The following is a 22,360-nucleotide window of genomic DNA, read 5'->3' as shown; positions in this document are numbered from 1 at the left end:
GGAGCGGAAGATCAGAGTCATTATCCCCAGAAAAGTTTATTGAAATGCAAATTCTCGAGTTCATGCGAGATCCAATGAGTATGGGTGTCGGGGTAGAGCGCAGAAATCTGAATTTTTAAGATTCTCGCAAAAAAATTCTTCCTAAAGAGAGAGGTTTGAGAATCACTGATACAGTCATAACAGATTTAAGGATGTCCCCAGTCGCTCCGGTTACTCTAGGGCTGACGGGAGAGAAGCCCTCACTAGGATCTAGAACTGGAGCACGCCCCACCCAGTCCCCGGGAATCTAGAGTCGCTTAAGACCGGAAATGGGATCGCTTCCAAAAGCGGCCTCAGGCCGAGGGGAGACCAAGGAAACTCCCAGCCTCTCCCGCGTCAGCATCCTTAGGGGCCGAGATCTTTAGGCGAGTGGCGTGTAGCCTGCCGGGGGTTGTAGTCCGCAGCCTGGCCGCGCGCCTGCGCCCTGGGCAGCTGCCCCCCGTGAGCCTGGGAGAGCCGTGGGCGCTGAGGCGGTGAGTCCCGGAGCGGTCAGAGGGCGTGGCCGTCCCTGGGGCGCGGGCGCGGGGAGCGGGGCTCCCTTCCCGCTCGGGCTGCGCTAACCGGCCGCTTCCAGCCCCGGTCCGGGTGCGGGCACGGGAAGGAGCGACGGGCGGCGGGCCCCTGTCCGGCCCGGATCCCCGCCGCCGCTCCCTGCGACCCGGCCGGGCCTTCCCGGGCTTCTCCTGGGCGGGGAGCGCCCCTCCGGGCTGCGGGACATCCTCCCCGGGGAGCACGCTCGGGGCGCGCCGCGGCCCCCCGATTTTAAGCCGGTTTTTAGGCTTGTCCCCCTATCCTTTCCCCGAGTGCCCTCTCTTTACACCCTTCTTCATCCACGGGCCCTGTGGGCCGGCTTCATTCAGGAGGCTTTGAGGAGAAGCCATCAGCCCCGGGGTGGAGTGAAGTTTTCATCCGGAAGGGCCGACAGGGAGAAAGGCGGAGGGTCAAGTCCCTGGTCGGCGTGGTGGAAGGTTGGGGACCGTCCGCGGAGGGCTGCCCAGCTGTGAGGCTGGAGCGCATTCAAGGCGGGTCCATAGCCCAAACCAGCACGGTCCCTGGATGCCCTCCAGCGACGGTTAGGTGCCTTGGCGGGGTGGGGTGGGAGGAAATAGAAGCTTCCTAGGAAATGAGCTTTCCTGAGCGCTTCCTCTGTGCCAGGCACACTGCTGTTCCTTTCCCTGCGCTGGGATCCGCCTCAGGAACTTCTATGAAAGAGATGCCGTGATTATCTCGTGTTAGCGACAGAAGCCCTGGGCGTCAGGGACTCAGAGCTAGCATGTTATCACGAGATGGGTCTGCCGCTGAAGCCCAGGCTGCCATCAAGATAACGGTGCTATGGGGGCAGTGCCCATCTGGCATGACTGGGTGAGATCATGAGCATATTTTTCCTTGTCCCACCACCCCAAGGAAGAGGACAGGTACATGAGGCGTCCTGGCAAATGCAGACAGAGTGCAGCCACAGCACACGGGGCGGTGGGGGGAGTGGGCACCGGTGCTGAGACCTGTGGGGACATGTACGTGACGGCCTCTGTGACCTCAGAGGCTGCACTCAGAGAATATGTGGATGTTTGGGACGTGAGCAGTGCGGGAGTCTGTAGATTCCAACCTCCTCCCCACTTCCCTCTGACGTTTACTGTGTGACTTGGGACAAAGTTATTCCGTCCTCCTCAGGTTCACCTCAGTCCCCTCATCTGTATTCAGGGCACAGTACTAGAGCCCACCTCCTAACGTTGGGTGAGGGCTAAATGAACCGATGCGTGTGGGAGGCTTAGAACAGTAGCTGGCACAAGGCGTGATGAATGTGACAGATGTTCTTGGTTATTAATGTAGAACTGATTCCTGCTGGCCTGCCCTGTTGCCATGTGTTTTGCTCATGAGAAAGTCACTTAGAATGCTGTTTCAGGATGAGGGTCACGGTGATGTTGCCTGAACTATGCATAACCTCCAGTGGAGAGGAATTAGGGACTGATTGGTGGTTTGCTGTCTTTGCAAGGCATGGCCCTAGCCAAGATGCCCATGGTTGAAGGTGACTAAGGGTTACTCAAAAGTAGATGGACTTTCATGGTTCTTCACCATTGTAAGTATTGCTCCTCCATTTCTTCTGTGGCCTAGCTATATTCAGAAACACAAGACATTTGAAATTAGGCTGGGACTGGGTTTAAAGGCCACTAAATCTGTAGGGGTTCACTGGGTCCATGGAATTCTAGAGCAGAGCTGTCCAATAGAACTTTCTGCAAAGATGTCTCTTTTTTAAAATTTTTATTGGGGTATAGTCGATTAACCATGTTGTGTTAGTTTCATGTGTACAGCAAAGTGAATCTGTTATACATATACGTATATCCACTCTTTCTTTAGATTCTTTTCCCACATAGACCATTACAGAGTACTGAGTGGAGTCCTCTGTGCTATACAGTAGGTCCTTAATAGTTATCTATTTTATATATAGTAGTGTGTATGTGTCAATCCCAATCTTCCAGTTTATCCCTCCCCCACCCCTTACCCCCCGGTAACCATAAGTTTATTTTCTACATCTGTAACTGTATTTCTGTTTTGTCCATAAGTTCATTTGTAGCCTTTTTTTAGATTCCACATATAAGCGATATCATATATTTGTCTTTGTCTGACTTACTTCACTAAGTATGACAACCTCTAGGTTCATCAATGTTGCTGCAAATGGCATTATTTCATCCTTTTTTATAGCTGAGTAATATTCCATTGTATATATGTACCACACAAAGATGTCTCTTGAGCACTTGAAATGTGGCTAGTATGAATGAGAAATTGAATTTTTAGTTTTAATTAATTTAAACTTCCACATGGGACTATTTTATTTTTACTGAGTTAATTTACAATGTTGTAGTTAATTTACAATGTTGTATTAGTTTCAGATATACAGCAAAGTGGTTCAGATATATATGTATTGGGTCAGCCAAAAAGTTTGTTCGGTTTTAAGTGAAAATAAAGGACACATTTTTCATTTTCACGAGAAACCTTATGGAACAATGTATTCACTAACCAAACGAACTTTTTGGCCAACCCAATATGTACATATATGTGTGTGTGTGTGTGTATATATATATGTTCTTTTTCAGATTCTTTTTCCATTATAGGTTATTATAAGATATTGAGTATAGTTCCCTGTGCTGTACAGTAGGTCCTTGTTGTCTACTTATTTTATATATAGTAGTGTGTATCTGTTAATCCCAAACTCCTAATTTATCTCTCCCCCGACCCACACGGGACTATCGAATACCATATTGGATAGCACAGTTCTAGAGAATCCGTGGATGGTCTTGAAGATTTTGTAAACTTTTTGAAATTGAATTTGCTGTGTAGTGTATCTTTCTAGAAATTGTCCATGACTTTCATCAGATTCTCAAAACCCCCCAAAAGATTATGATCTGCTTCTTTAGGGCTTTGGAGAAAAGTAAGCAAGTTAAGGGAGGTTAGTCTACCCTCTGGTAACCACTGCTGTTTCTCCTTCCTCATTTTGTCCCGTCCTCAGCTTGTAGGTGGCTCTGCCCGGAGGATAACACAAAGAAAGAAATTGGAATCTGCCGCTTCGGGACCCAGATAAATTGTACAGTGCTGGAAGTTGGCGATGGCTGTGGCCCTGGGTTGTGCAATCCAGGCCTCCTTGAATCAGGGCTCGGTGTTTCAAGAGTATGATACCGACTGTGAGGTCTTCCGCCAGCGCTTCCGGCAGTTCCAGTACAAAGAAGCATCTGGGCCTCATGAAGCTTTCAACAAACTCTGGGAGCTCTGCTGTCAATGGCTGAAGCCAAAGATGCGTTCTAAGGAGCAAATCTTGGAGCTGCTGGTGTTGGAGCAATTCCTAACGATTCTGCCCACAGAGATAGAGACCTGGGTGAGGGAACATTGCCCGGAGAACAGAGAAAGAGTTGTGTCACTGATAGAAGACTTACAGAGAGAACTTGAGATACCAGAGCAGCAGGTGAGAAAAGAGGTTGGGATCTTGGGAATTAGACCAAAAGAAGTAGCAGAGGCAGCTGGGACCGGATCAGACGTTCTGTCTGGTGCCTCAGGATTTCCCTGCAGGGCTTTCCATTTTTTCCTTCTGCTGGAATTTGCATATGTTTCAGTGATTCTCAACTATTAAACCCAACTCCACTTCTATAACAGATACTTGGTAATGTCCCCTTTACTGTGCTAAAATGAAATTTATAGATAATATAACCTCCTTATATACACCGAATTAGAAAAAAAATCAATATAATAAGTGCTCTATGGGCCAAATATTGGACAAAGCCTGTTTTTATACAACCCATGAGCTAGTAATGGTTATTACCTTTTTGAAGAGTGGTTTAAAAAAAAAGAAGAGGCAACAGACCAATACAACCCACAAAGCCTAGAATATTTACTGTCTGTCTCTTTACAAGAAAATTTTGCCAACCCTGAGTCAAGTAGAGTCTAGAAGGAATATAAAGGAAAAGGAATGTGATTTCTTATGAATTAATAAGCATGTGAGCGTGCACATATTTGGGCTTGACTGCACCAAAACTTCAGGAGGTTGTCATTTGCTTGAATCTATGCACAGATACATTGGGAAGGCGACAGGCAGAACTTCTGACTGATGTGATACAGCTCAAACACTGTGAGCGGTGTTGCTGTTGGTCATATGATTTCTCAAAGTGGCAAACAACTCTTGGTCAGTCCAAACAATAAGTAGTATAGTCTTCATTTGATTTCCAAAGTAATGCTTTCCTAGAGCATTCAAGTCATGCTAAAATATGCAAAAATATTTTGTGTTTATATGACCAACAGGGTGAGGTCCTTGAAAGGTTCTTTTTACGTACATGAATGTTTGAGGGAACATTCCTAAATTGTTTGGGAGGTGGAACAATTCTGCCCTGTGAATTATTGGGTTGGCCAAAGAGTTTGTTCTGGTTTTTCCATAAGACGTTACAGCAAAACCCGAACGAACATTTTGGCCAGCCGAGTACATAGACTCCCACCTCTGGCTCGTTACATTCTGATAGCCACCACCTGCCATCATAGGCAAAATGCCCCATGGGGGCGGTGGCGCTGGCCTCTGTTCAGAACCATCCAGTGAAAGCCATAGCTGAGCACGGACAGAATCTTTGGGAGAAGAAAGTGTTTGTTGGTGGGCATTAGGGGCACTTCTGCCTGGTGTGTTGATGGGGTCAACTCTCCTTGGAGTCATCCAAGGGTCCCTGTCCCCCTAGGATAGAATGAATTTATGGTTTCCCTTCCTTTCTCCATCTTCTCGGTTTAGCTTACTTTGTATGGTCTAGTCGCGCACCACCCAGAACAGCCACTAGCCAGGGGTGGCTCTGGGGCACTTGCAATGTGGCTAGTCCAAATCGCGATGTGCTGTAAGTATAACATGCACAGCACATTCCAAGAACTTAGTATGAAACAAAAGTCGGTGTAATATCTCGTAACAATTGTTTATATTGATTACATTCTGAAATTATGATATTTTAGATATTTTTGGGTTAAATACTGTGTGTTATTAAGATCAACTTTACCTATTTCATTTTTTGTTTCATATGGCTGCTGGTACATTTAAAAGGACATGGGTGGCTTGCATTATATTGCTACTGGGCAGGGCTGGTCTGGACTTCAGTGACGGTTCTGGCATTTCCCCCAGCTCGATAGACAGGAAATGCTCTTGGAAGAACTGGCACCAGTGGGAATGGCACACATACCGCCAAACATCCACCTGGAGTCACCCCCACTCCAAGTAATGGGACCTGCCCCGGAGGTCCCAGTGGCAGAGGCGTGGATCCCACAGGCAGGGCCGCAGGAGCTGAGCTTCGGTGCTGCTGGGGAAGGCCAGCCCTTTCTGGACCCTGGTAAGGCAAGGGTTTTATTTCCTTTCTTTGGTTTCCATTTTGAGAGCTCAAGAGCTCTCCAGGGTTGAGGTTGCTTAGAATACCGATAACCTGATGGAAACAGGCCACTCTGATCAAGAGTAGAAGGAGGAGGGACTTCCCTGGCGGTCCAGTGGTTAAGACTTTGCCTTCCAAATGCAGGGAGTGTGGGTTTGATCCCTGGTCAGGGAGGTAAGATCCAAATGCAGGGAGTGTGGGTTTGATCCCTGGTCAGGGAGGTAAGATCCAAATGCAGGGAGTGTGGGTTCGATCCCTGGTCAGGGAGCTAAGATCCCACCGGCCCCGTGGACAAAAAAACCAAAACATAAAACAGAAGCAACATTGTAACAAATTCAGTAAAGACTTTAAAAATGGTCCACATCAAAAAAATCAAAAAATAAAAAAAGAGCAGAAGGAGGAAATATCTCTCTGGGGATAGCTGGGCACAAAGCACCTTCAATCGAATGGGATTGAAAACCCCTTAAGCTAATGACCCTGCTCAGGAAGCCTATTTTTCTCTTTTCAATTTTTTTTATTGTGGTAAAATACCCACGACCTAAGGTTTGCCACCTTAACCATTTTTATGTGTACAGTTCAGTGGCATTGAATACATTTATAATTTTGTGGAGCCATTACCAGTATCCATCTCCATAACTATTTTCATCTTGTAAAACTGAAACTCTAGACCCATTTAAACAATAACTCCCCATTTTTACATTCCACCACCGCCCCCCACCCCCGGCAACCACCATTCACCTTTCTGGCTTATTTTACTTAGCATAATGTCCTCAGGGTTCAGAATTTCCATCCTTTTAATGGCTGAATAATAATCCTTTGTATGTATATATCACATTTAGCTTATCCATTTTCCATAAACGTATACTTGGGCTGCTTCTACATCTTAGCTATTGTGAATAATGCTTCTGTGAACATGGATGTAAAAATATCTGTTTGAGACCCTGCTTTTACTTCTTTTGGGTATATAACCAGAAGTGAAATTGCTGGATCATACGGCATTTCTAGTTTTAATTAATTTTTTAAGGTACTTCCATTCTGTTTTCCACAGCGACTGTACCATTTTATGTTCCCACCAACTGTGCACAAGGTTTCCAGTTTCTCCACATCTTCACCAACACCTGTTTTTTTTTTGATAGTAGCATTCCTAATGGGTGTGAGGTGGTATCTCACTGTAGTTTTGATTTGCATTTTCCAAATGATTAGTGATGTTGAGCATCTTTTCATGTGCTTATTGACCATTTGTAAATCTTCCTTGGAGAATGTCTAATCAGGTCCTTTGCACATTTTTGATTTTTTTTTTTTGGTGTTGTTGAATTTTAGAGTTCTCTATATATGCTGGATATCCATCCTTTATCAGGTGTATGATTTGCAAATATTTTCCTCATTCAGTGGGTTGCCACCCTGGGGTCTCTAGTACACAAGACAGAAAATCAGTCCCAGGCACCTTGGAGCTTCAGCTCCTATGGATGATTCAGATATGAAAATAGGACTGTAAAATGATGTATTGGAGGGAGTAGGATGCTCATAGGATTGCCACCTAACCAGCTTTTTGGCAGAGAGGGAAGGCATCCCTGAGGAAGGGGGATCTGGGTAGACACCTACAAGATGAATTGCAGTAAGCCTGCTGAGTGGTGGAAGTGGGGAGGGGAGAGGGCTTTGGACAGAATGGGCAGCCTATGCAAAGGCTCAGAGGGCTAGAGAGCATGGCATATTTGAAGACTTCCTGCTGCAGTTTGAGGGCGCAGAGGAGAAGCAGAGGAGCCAGAGTTGCACTGAAGAGGCTGGAGAGAGAAGCAGGGTCCTGGATCTTGAAGAACTTTGTCAGCCTTGTTGAGAAGATATGCTTTATTACTAGGACAGTGGGGAACCACTGGATGTTCTTAAGTAAGGCAGGGATATACACAGATTTGCATTTAGAAGGTCACTCTGGCTACAATAATAGAGGGAAGACTGGAAACAGCTATCCTGCAATCATCCACCTTAGAGAGCATGATTTTCTGGTCTAAGATTGTGTCGGTGGTGGTAGAGAGAAAAAGACCAATTTGAAAGATAAGTAGGAAATAGAAATTATGGGACTTGGTGATTGACTGGGTGTTGGATGAAGAAGAAAAAGAGGTTAAGGATGGTATCCAGGATTCTGGCCAATGAACTGGGAAGGTTGATAATATTATTCACTGACACAGAGAACAGAAGAGAGGATCAGATTTGGTGGGTCAATGTGAGTTTAGATTTGACCATGTTGACCATGTGGAGTTTGAGGTGTTTGTGGGTCTCTAGATATTTTAAAATAAAGGTGACAAAAAAGAAAAACCGACAACTACATATGTATGTATATTATGGTCAAAGCAGAACTATATAATATTGTCATTTACGTTCCAATCTTTACATTACCTATAGTCTATAGTCTGTTTAAAAGTTCTAAAAAATCTGTAATTTTGTATGTATGCCAGCAATAAGTAGTGAAACTTAGCTAGAAATATTTAATGATAAATGTTTTTGCACATGCACTCTCATTCCCCATGTTAATTTGCTCCTCTTAGCAACAGTCCCAGGTACAAAGATCACAGATGATGCAGAACAGCAATGTTGCTCTTGATTGTAATACTTTACTCTTTAAAGCACGGGAATGTCCAGTGTGTTCAACAAGGAAGAGATAGAATGAGTTAAACGAGTAAAATATACCAATTTGGAGGAGAGGAAACTACCCCTTTTTCATCACTGTTAAAGTGATATATTATGCTTTGCAAAATGATGCAAGACTTATTGTTCTATAATTTAAAGGTTGCTTATACTTTTACTGGTTTTTTTTTAAATGAAAACATCTTCGGTATATTACATGAAGCACATCATATTGTAGGCTGAGTGAGTGAAAAGCACAGGATGCTGGCAGAATAGAAGAAATTTCAAAGTAATGGAAGAGGTCAGTTGATTTTATATTAAAGTTTGGAATGTATTCCCTGTTAGCAAAACATTAAGTTGTTGGGTATATAGAAAATGGAAAAAAATATATGTATATACACACATATATTCACCTAATGATATTCATTTAATGTGAATACAGAGGGGGGTGGGAAGAGAGAATAAGAGAGAGAGGGAAAAGAACTTAAGTAGAAAATATAAAGAGATCTAAGAAATACATAAGCTTTAAAAAATCCCTTATTTAAAAAAAATCCCTTATTTGAATTCAAGCCAGACACGCCAGATGTTAGAGATAGGCAAAAATATTAGAATGTCTGCAATAAGAAAGAAAAGATGTGCTGGTCCTAAAAATATAAAGTATACCATGCTTATCTTTGAAAGTCTGGAGTTCAAAATTAGTACACCAAATTTGGAACAATTTTCATTTGCCAAAGCCTCAGGTTTTTTTAATTTAACCACATGAGCTTACACTAGGAAATTGTATACAAAATGTCAAAGGTCACATCTTTTTGGTGATGCAGGATATGAGAGATGAAAATTTAAAGTAAAAAGTAGGGCAAAAAATGCTGTCCGCAGAGCAACAAAAGAGTCTTGTAACTTAAATTTCTTTATACTAAATGATGTATCATTAGCTAATATCCAGCCCTAACAATAGTAATGATATTTCTTGGTACAGTGGAGACTTTATGACACAATGTTTGATAATGGGGCTTAATGAAGTCATTCCCTGAGCCTGGGATGGGGGGAACATTCATCAATCAAGTACCTTCTTTGTTAACCTCAAGTTGCTTTTTCCCTCTTTGTATTAGATAGCTTTTGCTGAATAACAAATTACCCCCCAAAATTTAGTAGCTTAAAAGAAAAAGCACTTATCACTTCACAGTTTCTGAGAGTCAGGAATTTGGGAGTGGTTGACAGGGTGTTTCTGGCTCAGAGCTGCTCATGTAGTTGCTGTCAAGATGTCAGCAGGGGCTGGCAGGAGACCTCAGTTCCCTGCTAAGCAGTCTTCTCCATAGGCTGCCTGAGTGTCCTCACAACACAGCAGCAGATTTCCCCCAGAGCAAACGAATCAAGAGAAAGCAAGGAGGATGCCACAATGTTTTTGATGAACTAGTCACACACCATCACTTCTACCATATTCTATTCACTAGAAGAAAGTCACTAAATCCAACCCACACTTAAGGGGAAGAAAATTAAACTCCACCACTTGAAGGGAAAAATATCAAAGAATGTGGAGCTATATTTTAAAACAAGTATGCACCTATGCTTCCCTGTCCCTACTAGCCTTTTACTTTATACTTCAGTTTTTTTACGTCAGAAAGTAGTTTTTAAATTGAAGTGTAGTTGATTTACAATATTGTGTTAGTTTCAGGTGTACAACATAGTGATTCAGTATTTTTATAGACTATACTCCATTTAAAGTTATTATAAAATATTGGCTATATTCCCTGTGCTGTGCATTATATCCTTGTATCTTTTTTTTCTTTTTCTGCAGTCAATTTTTCTTGAGTAAATTTCTTTAGTTAATTAGGTCAAATAAAATATACCCATGATGAGTCTCTTGGCTATAACCATGAGGTGAGTTTAACATCCTGGACAACACATTATCATCACTTGGAAACTAAGGTCTAAGGTTCTAGACTATAGTCTAAAAGACAGAAGCAATGGTTAAATTTAAGGTAATAGACTTTGGTTTCTATTTGTAGGACCCTCTTATTTTATACCAACTGAATAGCAATTGATGTTTCTTCTATTGCTGTAAAACCACTCATCCAATGGTAATAGCAGCTACACAGACTAGTCTGCATTGAGGATGAAGAGAAGAGCCCCCTGACAGAAGTAGAAATTAGAGCCTGCTTTCTGACTGCCATTCAACATTGATTCAAAGCCCTGGAGCCAAGCTATAAAATATACAGTGAGCATCCTTGTGTATATGCAGGTGTCAATAGGCTAAATTTCTAGAAGTGGGGTTGATTGGTTAATGGGTATTTAAAACTTTAATAGATATTGTCAAATTGTCCTCCAAAATTGTTGTACCAATTTATTCTCCCACCACAGCATATGAGAGTGCCAAATTCTCCTTGCCTTCACTTATTCTGTATCATCAAAGTGTTTGATCTTTGCTGTATAAAAGTCATAACTGTTATCACCATGTTAGCAGATAGAAGGAGGGCTGATATCTGTGAAAACCTTTTCAATAAGCGTCCAATTCATTCAGCATCTGTGATGGTATACTATGGAGTGTGTAAGAGTAGAGGACAGGAACTAACGTCAGAAGGGTGGAAGATGGGTCAAGGAATGGTCAGTAGCCTCCGCTGACATGGGTCATGAGCATAGGTTGGGAAATGCAAATTGGTTATAGTGTCAGGAGCAGGGCTCTGAGAGTCCAGGAAGTGGAGGCTGAGTGCACCAGAGGCACAAGGATCTGAATGTTATGTAGGATGTAGGACGACAAGGTGAGTGGGGGGCGAGGTTGGTAGATAATTAAGAAGTTCATCCAAGAAGAAGCTCAAGTATGAGCACATGTTCTCTGTATCCAGAGATGGTGTAAGGTGCAAAGTTAGGTTATTGAGATTTTTCTTCCTTTCTAATATAGGCATTCATAGCTATAAATTTCCCTCTAAGCACTGGTTTTACAGTCCTAAGTTTTCATTTTCATTTCGTTTCCATTTACCTCAAAATACTTCTAGTTTCCCTTTTGATTTCTTCTTTGACTGATTGGTTACTTAGGAGTATGTTGTTCAATTTTGAAATATTTGTGAAGTTCCCAGTTTCCTTTCTGTTATTTATTTATAATTTCATTCCATTTTGGTGGGAGAATATACTTTGTAATTGTGATCCTTTAACATTTTTTATAAATTTTTATTCATTTATTTATTTTTATCTTGGGGCTGCATTGGGTCTTCTTTGCTGTGCGCGGGCTTTCTCTAGTTGTGGCGAGCGGGGGCAACTCTTCATTGTGGTGTGCGGACTTATTGCGGTGATTTCTCTTGTTGTGGAGCACGGGCTCTAGGTGCATGGGCTTCAGTAGTTGTGGCACGTGGGCTTCAGTAGTGGTGGCACGCAGGCTCTAGAGCGCAGGCTCAGTAGTTGTGGCGCACGGGCTTAGTTGCTCCGCAGCATGTGCGGGCTTCCCAGACCAGGGCTTGAATCCGTGTCCCCTGCACTGGCAGGCGGATTCTTAACCACTGCGCCACCAAAGAAGTCCCCTTTAACATTTTTGAACACTTGTTTTACGGTATAGTATCTCAACTGTCCTGTAGAATTTTCTCTGTGCACTTGAGAAGCATGTATATTCTGCTGTTGTTGGTTGGAGTGTTCTATAAATGTCTGTGATGTTTAGTTGGTTTATGGTAATTTTTAAGTCTTCTGTTGTTGATCATCTGCCTAAATTTCCTATCCAATAGTGCAAGGAGATATTGAAGTCTCCAACTATTACTATTCAATTGCCTATTTCTTTTACTATTTCTGTCCATTTTTCCTTCATGTATTTTGGTATTCTGTTATTAAGTGCACGTATGGTTATAATTGTTACATCTTCCTGATGGATTGATTCTTTTATCATTATAAAATGATTCTATTTATCTCTAATAACTTTTTTGTTTTAATGTCTATTTTGTATATTAATATAGTCATTCTAGCTGTCTTGTGGTTACTACTTGCATGATATATCTTTTTCCATTTTTTTCCATTCAATCTATTTGTATCTTTGAATCTGAAATGTGTCTCCTTAGACAGCATATAGTTGGATTTTTAAAAATCCAGTCTGACAATCTCTGCCTTTTGATCAAGTTGTTTAATTCATACCATTTAATCTTATTTTTTTTTTGATATGGTTGGATTTATATCTGCTATTTCACTTTTTGTTTTTGTATGTGTCTCATATCTGTTTTGCTCCTCTATCCCTCACTTACTGCTTTCTTTGACACTAAGTAAATATTTTCAATGTAAAATTTATGTACTTTAATGAATTTTCACTATTTTTAAAGCTATTTCCTTAGTGATTACTCTAGGATTTATTATGTACATCTTAACTTATCATAATCAGCTTCGGATTTATACTAACAATGTCAGTGAGCCATAGAAATATTTCTCCTATGTAACTCTATTCCCTTTTTCCCCTTTTGGGGTGTTACTGTCATACATATTATATCAAAAATGTTACAAACTCAACAATATCTTGTTATAGTTATTACTTTATATAATTTTAAGACTTTTAAAGGAGCTGGGAGAAGAAAGGAAAACAAGTATATGTTATAGCTTTTGTTATATTAACATTATTTATCATTTCTGATTTTCTTCATTTTTCCTGTGGATTCAAGTTCTAACTTCAGTTAGAAGTCATTTCTTTAGCCCAGTACAGCTTTCTCCTACCCACTTCATTTGTGCTGTTATTGGCAAATAGAATACATTTCTATATGTTATTTGCCCAACAATATACTACATACATACTGTTTTACATAATCACTTTTAAAATCTTTTAAGACAAGAAACAGAAATTTGTATTTGTACTATCTTTTATAATTAAATAATTACCCTTACTTGTGCCCTTTGTTTTTCCATGTAGATTCAGGTACTGTTTGGGATCACTTGCTTTCAGACTAAGGAACTTCCTTTAGTGTTTCATGTTAGGCAAGTCTGCTACCGATGAATTCTCATCAGTTTTTGTTTATCAGAAATGTTATTTCATATTCATTTTTGAAAGATAGTATTTCTGGATATAAGATTCTTGGTTGACAGTTTTTATTTTTCTTTGAACACTTTGAATATATTATCCCACTGTCTTCTGGCCTCTGTTGTTTCTGATGAGAACTCAGCTTTTAATCTTGCTAGGGTTCCCTTGTAAGTGGCAAGTCATTTTTCATTTGCTGTCTTTCAAGGTTTTTTCTTCTTATTTGGCTTTTAGGATTTTTACTCTGATGTGTCTGTTTGTAGATCTCTTTGTAGTTATTGTACATGGAATTTATTGAGCTTCCTAGGTGTGTATATTGATATTTTTAAATACATTTGGGGAGTTTGGGGCCATTATTTCTTCAAATATTTTTTCGGCTCCTTTCTCTCACTCCTCTCCTTCTGGTTCTCTCATTATATATCTGTTGGTGCACTTAATGGTGCCCCACTTTTCTCTGAGACTCCATTCATGTTTCTTCATTCTTTTCTGCCTCTGTTCTTTTCATAGCATAACCTCTATTGATATGTCTTCGAGTTCAGCAATTCTTCTGACAGTTCAGATGTACTCTTGAGCCACTGTAGTGAAATTTTCATTTCAGTCATTGTACTTTTCAACTCCAGAATTACCACTTGATTCTATTGTCAGACCCAAGTTTTTGTGCCTGGCACACAGTGAGGCCAAACAAACAGAAATGTCAGAGTTTGGAGCAAGGAAAGGTTTATTGCAGGGCCAAGCAAGGAGAACAGATGGCTCATACCTAAAAGACCTGAACTCCCTGATGGGTTTCAGGAAAGAGTTTTTAAAGGCAGCATTTGGAGTGAGGGCTGCAGGGTGCATGACTTTCTTCTGATTGGTTGATAGTGAGGTAGCAGAGTGATGTTTCAGGAATCTCAGTCATCAAGTTTCTGACCAGTCTGGGGTCTCAGAAGGTAGTTACCATCCTCCACCTGGATGGGGAACCTTAGCTCCTGCAGAACAACTCAAAGATATGTATCAGATTATTTTATACACACACACACACACACACACACACGCACGTATATCTCCCTCCCTTGAGGAGGAACTAGGACTCTGTTTACTGAACTATTGTTTCTTGACTGCTTTTCCTTTGTTTCTGCACTCCCTCACTTCCCTAATTAGTAACTGCTTGAATTTGCTCTTTGGAAGTCAGGGAAGGCCTAGGAGGCTAAAGCCTTTTTCTACAAACAAGAAATGGAGGACACAGAGAGTCCTGCTTGGTTTCAATCCCCCCTTTGCATTGATACTCCTCAATCCTGAGGGGAACAGGTGCCAGACAAAAAAGGGAATAAAATTTTGGATAGAGGGGTTAATCATAAACTCAGCAGAGGAACTCAGTTTTAGGGGGACTCGATTTCAATTATTTTTTAAATAATTTCTATTTATCAATATTTTTTAAATTTAATTATTTATTTATCTTTGGGCTGCGTTGGGTCTTCATTGCTGCGCACGGGCTTTCTCTAGTTGTAGTGAGCAGGGCCTACTCTTTGTTGCGGTGTGCAGGCTTCTCATTGCACTGGCTTCTCTTGTTGTGGAGCACGGGCTCTAGGCGCTCAGGCTTCAGTAGTTGTGGCACGCAGGCTCAGTAGTTGTGGCTCACGGGCTCTAGAGCACAGGCTCAGTAGTTGTGGCGTACGGGCTTAGTTGCTCCACAGCATGTAGGATCTTCCTGGACCAGGGCTTGAACCCGTGTCCCCTGCATTAGCAGGCGGATTCTTAACTACTGCGCCACCAGGGAAGTCCCTGTTTATCAATATTCTCTATTTGATGTGATGTAATGCCATCATAATTTACTGTACTTCTTTAATCATGGTTTCCTTTAGTCCTTGAAACACATTCATAATGGCTACTTTGAAGTCTGTTAAATTAGATATCTAGTCAATTTCATAGGCAGATTCTGCTGCCTGCTTTTTTTTTTTTTTCCAGTGTAGGGGTCATACTTTCCTGTTCACATACATGTCTTGTTTTTTGTTGGAAACTGGACATTTTAGATTACATTCTGTAGCAACTGTGTGTCCTTCTTCCCACTCTCCGGAGTTTGTTTATTTGTTTGGTGAGTGGCTGGATTATTTTAGTGAACTCTAGTTCACCCTGCAATATTAAGCATTTGATATTGCCCTCATGGAGCACAGCCTTGGGTGTGCGCATAGTCACCCTGGAATGACAGTAGTTTTTGCAGGGCTTTCTTTGGCTGTCTCTCGCCATGACCAGCCCCAGCTATTAATTACCAGCTAATTGTTCTGTTGCTTCAACAATGCCCTGGAGCATAAATTGCTCTGTAGACTAATTCAATCAAATTCAGACACCTTAGATGGGCTAGTTCCTGAGGTCAGTTTTTGAGATTTGTTCTGATCCCAGGAGGGCTCCTCCCAGCTGTCTCTTTCCCCAGTTCTCTTCTGCAAACTAGTCAGCCTACAGTTTAGTGTGTATATGCAATAAATCTATCACTCTTTCCAATTGCCTTTCATTACAGCCTCCACTCTTTTTGAGAGTATCCTTAGGCTTGAACGTCTCCTCTCTCTCTTGGAAATGAAGTCAGTTTCTTTGAGAAGACTTTAGGAGCTACCTCTTTTAAGGCCTGCTTGTCCTCTCAGGCCAAATCTCAGATGCATTGCTCTGGAGCTGGAGGTGGGGACAGTAATGTGCTTATCTCTGAGTCACATTGCCACTTTAGGAGCTGAGCACTAAGTCTGAGCCTCAGGTCTCCTTGACTTGCCTTTCCAGGCAAGAAACCACTGCCTTATAATCACAGTTGCCTTACAAAACCACAACTGCCTTGCAAGGGCAATCCGGGCCCTAGTATTCTCAGCAATACTACACCCAAGGTAGATAGATCCTCTATCCCACCAGTGGAGACTGGGTAGATGAAAGGAGCCCTCACCTCTCAGCCACAGTGGCCTGGAATTTAGACTCAACTGTAGATAGCTAAGGGTAGGGTGACAAATGCTGGGGTCCTGCCCCTCCCAGGAAGATATCCCTCTGAATGGGAGCTGGGGGAAAGAGTGCCCCAGGCTCTTGGCTATGCCAGTCTGTAGTGGAGCTGGGAGAGGGCCCAAAGAGAACAGTTTTGGTTTAAATACGTAAGACTCTTGCTGTTCTCTGTAAATTTTAGCAGATTTTTAAAAATATTGGGCTGGCCAAGAAGTTTGTTCAGGTTCTTCTAGAACATCTTATGGCAAAACCCGAACGAACTTTTTGGCCAATCCAATAGATGTTTCCTAATTTTCTAGACTTTGAACATTTCTTTGTTATTTTTAGTAATTTTCACCAGTTTCACTAGGAAATAGGTCTGCAAAGCTCCTCATGGTATCGTGTTGGAAGTCTGTCTCCCTCCCTGCATTTAGATTATAAATTAGTGTTTCACACCTAGGCCTTTGCTACTCTCTCTGCTTATTTCAAGTTTCAGTTTGCTCCTACTTTTATGTAATTGCAGCTTTCCTTTGATCTATGACCTCCATTTTTATTTGACCTCGGTCTCATTACCCTCTCATCCTATTCTTAGCTTTGAAACCCAAACAAAAACAATATAGTGAATTTAAACAGAATTTTATTCGCAACGCATTTTTGCTTCTTAATCTTAAAAGGTCCTTTTTTCCATGAAAATATAAAATAAGGTATTTTAGTCCACTTCCTCCATTTTGATATGTTTTAAATTTTAAAGTTTCATCAAATTAACTTGCTGATATTATTTTAATGATGCTAATATTTAAACATCATGCTGCATTTTGATCTCAGATGAGCCACTTGCAACCCAAACTTGATGGCGGACCGGTTAACTTGGCCAGAGCTGAGGAAGGCGAGGAAGGGGCGTGGAGAGAGGATGGGAGTCAGAGTGGCTCTCCTCAGTGAGGAGAGGGTGGTAGGACACAGCAGAGCACTGAATGTAGAAACTTCTCTGGTTGTCCTTAGCTTGACAGTGAGAAACACCCTTTGATGGTTACTTGGGTTAATTTCAAGAGGATCCACTTCTAGTCTTCAGCTGAAACAAGCATAGAGACTGCTTTTCTGGTTGCTAACCCAGTCCGTTTCCATTATAATTTGAAAATCTCAACTGAAATTATTCCAGTAAGCAGTTGTATAACTTCTGGCTTTACCTCTCTCTCTTTACGTAGTACTCAATATCAGCATTTCTCAGTTTTAATGTGCCAAAACTTTATGAAGATTTACTTCATAGTTTGGCTCTAACCTAAATAAATCTATTATCAAAATAGATACGGTAGCAGTTTATTGTATTGATTTCTGCACAGAATTGATTTACTCCCTTTCCATAGGTTAGAAGAGAATAGCCTTGTTTTGTTCTTGTCTTAAAGAAAAATAAGACTCTTGCAAGAGATTCCAGATGACATAATAGTAGTTGAGGAGGACCTAGATATTAAGGGCCATATGTCCAAGATATCAGCCTCAACTCTGAAAAAATCTTTGGTGACCTAAACTATTATGCTTCTCATCTTTCTTCTGGCCAGGATATCCAATACCAAAACTCGACGTGAGCTTTCCATTGGAGCATAGAGAAGAGGCATGGGTGAAGGAACTACAAGATTCCAAAGAAATTAAGCAATTACTCGATTCCAAGTTAGGTAAGTAATCATTCGTTGATAACACAGAAGAAAGAAAAGAAAAAAATCGACTTTGAACAAGGTAAAGAGTTTTGGATTCTATTGTACTTAAGAATGTCTCTATTTCTACCAGTGGTTTAATATAACTCATTTTCCTTCATGTTCTTTTCAATGTGGGACACAGTGACATCTGCATTCTGTTTCTTCTCTCAGGTTTTGAGATCGGGATAGAAAATGAAGGAGCTACTTCAGAAAAACAGAAAAAAATGGAGAATATGTATCCATTTATTGTTACTTTAGAGGGGAATGCTCTTCATGGCCCCATTTTGCAAAAGGACTATGTACAGTTAGAAAATCAATGGGAACCCCCCCCAGAGGATTTACAGAGAGATTTAACAAAACTTGTAGAGCATCAGAACCCCTCAGCAGGAGAGAAACCTGAGAGCTCCAACTTGGAAGAACCCCTCAACGCTAGACCCCATAAGAAAAAGAGTCCAGGAGACAAACCTCACCGATGTTCTCAGTGTGGGAAATGTTTTGCTCGGAAGTCACAGCTTACAGGGCACCAGAGAATTCATTCAGGAGAGGAACCTCATAAGTGCCCTGAATGTGGAAAAAGATTCCTTCGTAGTTCAGACCTTTACAGACACCAACGACTTCATACGGGGGAGAGACCCTATGAATGCACGGTGTGTAAAAAGCGATTCACTCGGCGGTCACACCTTATAGGGCACCAGAGAACCCACTCTGAAGAAGAAACATATAAATGCCTTGAGTGTGGGAAAAGCTTTTGTCATGGATCAAGTCTTAAAAGACATCTGAAAACTCATTCAGGTGAGAAACCGCATAGATGTCATAATTGTGGGAAAAGTTTTAGTAGGCTGACAGCTCTTACTTTGCACCAGAGAACTCACACTGAAGAGAGACCATTTAAATGTAATTACTGTGGGAAAAGCTTTAGACAGAGACCAAGCCTTGTTATTCATTTAAGAATTCATACAGGGGAGAAGCCATACAAGTGTAGTCATTGTTCTAAAAGCTTCAGACAGAGAGCAGGCCTTATTATGCACCAAGTCACTCACTTTAGAGGTCTTCTTTAAGGATTGTTAAAGGAAACAAGTCCTACAGAGATTGACAGTAACTCAAAAAACAAAATCTTAAACCTGCAGCATCCTGTTTGTCTTGGAAGAATTTTTTTGTTTGAGCTTATAAGAACAGCTTTTTTTTTCTACTTTAAAAACCCATCTTCCAAGTCATATGAATTCTAGAGTATCTATCTACTCTTGCAGTTTTCCTAGATTTGATTTATTCTGTCTCTACAACTCTTATTTTTTTATTACATTGAAAAATTTTGTGAACCAAGCCAACCGTATCATAGATGTAAGCATAAAAATAATGGCAATCCTTTTCAGGGTAGGGTCAACATAATGGATAATCATATTTATCTGACATATCTATTATAGCAACACTATAATTATTCTGCTGTCATTATTAAAGGTGATTATATTAGTTTAAAGCTTTATATGTGTCCCAAGTGGCAAGAAAGGAGACAGTGTATTTTATGAAATAATGAAAATGTGTTAGGAACACATGGATGAAGACGATTTCATTTGCCTGGTATGAACTGGGTTCTTTCCATTGAAAATTTTAGTTTTGAGGAAATTAGAATTTTAATCTTTACTTTTGAATTTTGCAAAGGTGGCTAGTCTGCTTAGTTGCAGCCTGGGGTGATGCGGCTTAGAGCTGAGTATTGATTTGATGATTTATTTGTTCCCAGAATAAGTCAGCTTTTTGTGGAAGAACCCATTTGACAGTTGAAGCTATACAAGTGGAATCTAATTTAATTTAGATTGACTGAGGAACCAGTGTCCATTGCTTTTCACTCTCCTTTGCTATCCAGCTATGTATCTCTCAGTGCTTTTAAATTTTACCCATCCTTTAATTCAGTGTCTCCCTAAGTGTGTGTCATAGAACACCTAGTTATACAAGATAGTCTGCAAATAAGTTTGGGAATCACTTCCTGCTGTTTCTGCTTTGTAGATTCACAGCGCACATCAGCATATAAGAATTCTGAGAGGTCCTCTGGTAAAGGCGGAAAAAGCACCTCTTTTGGCTCAGTGTTTTACAATCCTGTTTGAGCCCAGAACCCTTTTTCATGTATACCCAGTAATGACCCACAAAGCTAGTATTCTGCAAATATGCTTTGGAACACACTGCCTTTAACAGATATTTCTATAGCTATCTGTATAGTCTGATTGTTCTCAAGCCTAGTTATCTCCAGTTGTCTCAAGGGTGTTATGAAAAACTCTTTAAACTTATATGTTTTTTATGTAACACACACACACATTATTTAAGGAGGTGAAGGTCACTAATTCAGATATTTATACGTTGCTCAGTGATTCACAGCCTCTTTGAATTTTACTTATAATCTCACACACACACATTGCTACTTACATAAATGTTCTCATATAATAGTGGTAATGACTCAAGTTCCTGTAGCAAGGGAAGAACTCTCTTTGTCAGTTAAAGCTGTTAATACATGAAAATATTCATTCAGCCTAGTTCCTTGTAAAATACAAGAAATAGGACATTCAAGTATTTCCCCTTTATGAGGATACCAGTCATCCTTTCCTTAAACTAGAATTACAGAAAGTATATTTTTTTCTATTCCATTGAAGTTCTTGGAAGTGATATTTAATAGAAGCATTTTGGGGGTATCTACTATGTGCCTAACTAGTCCTGTTCTAGGCTTAATGAAAACTAGTAAAGAAATTAATTCATAAAGAGTTTATAATATCTTTAGTTAAACAAGAGTTGGGAAACAAATGGAGAGCAATGCAAGAGAGTTTGTAGTTAAGTGCCAAATCATATCAAGTGCTAGAGCCAGGATGTGTCTTTCATTTTTGTCATCTAGGTCCCAGTATGATGCTGCTATAAGTTTGGGGTTAAAATTGAGATCCCAGTAGCAATAAACATGGAACATGGGAGGAGTCTGAATGTAGAGGTGAATAATACCGAATGTAATGGCTTCTCTTTTCTCTCTTGTGGAATTGCATTCAAACCAGGACAGTGCCTTAGAATGGATGTGCCCAACTGCTCTGTATCTATGCAATATTTTAATAAAGTGGAAATGTATGTGCCCTTCCTGCTTCAATCACATTAACTAATTGTTTGAACAACTTAGAGATGCTTCCCTGAGCAGTGGCAACAATCACCACGATGGACTCCTGCCCCCAACCTCAGTTGGAATCACTTTACTCCCTGCAACCATGGTGCTGGGTTTATGTACCAGTTTTAGCATTTAATACAATCAATTTAGCTAGTAATGTTAGTTGCAATCATAATATGAGCTGTATCATCTATATCATAAACACACATGACTGGATTTTACAGGGTAGAGAACATCTATTATTCATTTCTTTGTCATAGTGTCTTGTATATAATAAGCACTAATAAATATTTGTGGCATTGAATCAAGAATTATGTGAAATAGTCCTTGGAAACATATCATAGTTAAAACATTGTGTGGATGTGCCTAATTATACTTCTGAGCATTTCAAAAAGATAAGGGCAAAATATAGTACGTACCTCCTAAGTATTACGAATAGCAAAACGCAGTACCCACCTCATAAGTACTATGAAGATTAAATGAAATATATGTTTTTCAGGCCTCACACAGTGTACACTTTCAATAAATATCCAGCATATCGTATCTTAAGTATTTGTTGTTTAATGATAAAAGCATTTAAGGCTATGGATTTTCCTCTAAATATGTCTTTAGTCACATTCCATACTTTTTATATATAATGCTTCTATTAGCCAGGATTCTCCAGAGAAACAGGTAGGATGGGTAGATGGATATATATATAAATATATATATATATATATATATATATATATATATATACACACACACACACACATACATATACATATGTGTATGTATTTATATATATACGCATATACATATGTGTATGTATTTATATATATATAAAATTCGATTTATTATAGAACTTCACTCATACAGTTATGAAGATTGATACATCCCATAATCTGCCGTCTGCAAGCTGGGGGACCAGGAAAGCTGGTGGTGTAATTCAGTCCAGGTCCGAAGATGTAAGAACCAGGGGAGCCAATGGTTTAACTCCCAGTCCAAGTCCAAAAGCCTGAGAATGGGGGATGGGGGGAGAGCTGCAGGTGTAGGTCCCTGAGTCTAAAAGCCAGAGATAGATAACTAATGAGAACCTACCGTATAGCACAGGGAACTCTGCTCAGTGCTCTGT

At 40.6% G+C, this 22,360-nt stretch overlaps 1 protein-coding gene across 5 annotated transcripts; it reads left to right on the top strand.

Annotated features, from left to right (window-relative positions):
* The first annotated feature begins 369 nt into the window (after positions 1 to 369).
* Positions 370 to 21,218, top strand: ZNF449 (zinc finger protein 449). Of its 5 annotated transcripts, none has more exons than XM_027092480.1 (6): positions 593 to 1,401; positions 2,030 to 2,113; positions 3,542 to 3,991; positions 5,672 to 5,876; positions 17,985 to 18,098; positions 18,291 to 21,218. In XM_027092480.1, exons 3-6 carry the CDS (start codon positions 3,638 to 3,640, stop codon positions 19,175 to 19,177), a joined length of 1,560 nt encoding a protein of 519 aa, XP_026948281.1. In that variant the 5' UTR covers positions 593 to 1,401; positions 2,030 to 2,113; positions 3,542 to 3,637; the 3' UTR covers positions 19,178 to 21,218. The 5 variants fall into 5 exon arrangements, with proteins under 5 accessions (XP_026948282.1, XP_026948281.1, XP_026948279.1 ...); XM_027092478.1 differs by having other exon boundaries at positions 1,867 to 2,113; XM_027092481.1 differs by lacking the exons at positions 593 to 1,401; positions 2,030 to 2,113 and adding an exon at positions 370 to 512.
* The last annotated feature ends 1,142 nt before the right edge of the window (positions 21,219 to 22,360 follow it).

Source organism: Aethalodelphis obliquidens, unplaced genomic scaffold, assembly GCF_003676395.1.
Source record: "Aethalodelphis obliquidens isolate GAN/ISIS:26980383/991018 unplaced genomic scaffold, ASM367639v1 scaffold78, whole genome shotgun sequence".
NCBI lineage: Eukaryota > Metazoa > Chordata > Mammalia > Artiodactyla > Delphinidae > Aethalodelphis > Aethalodelphis obliquidens.
Note: the sequence above shows the minus strand (reverse complement) of the source record. Positions and strands in the feature narration are given on the sequence as shown.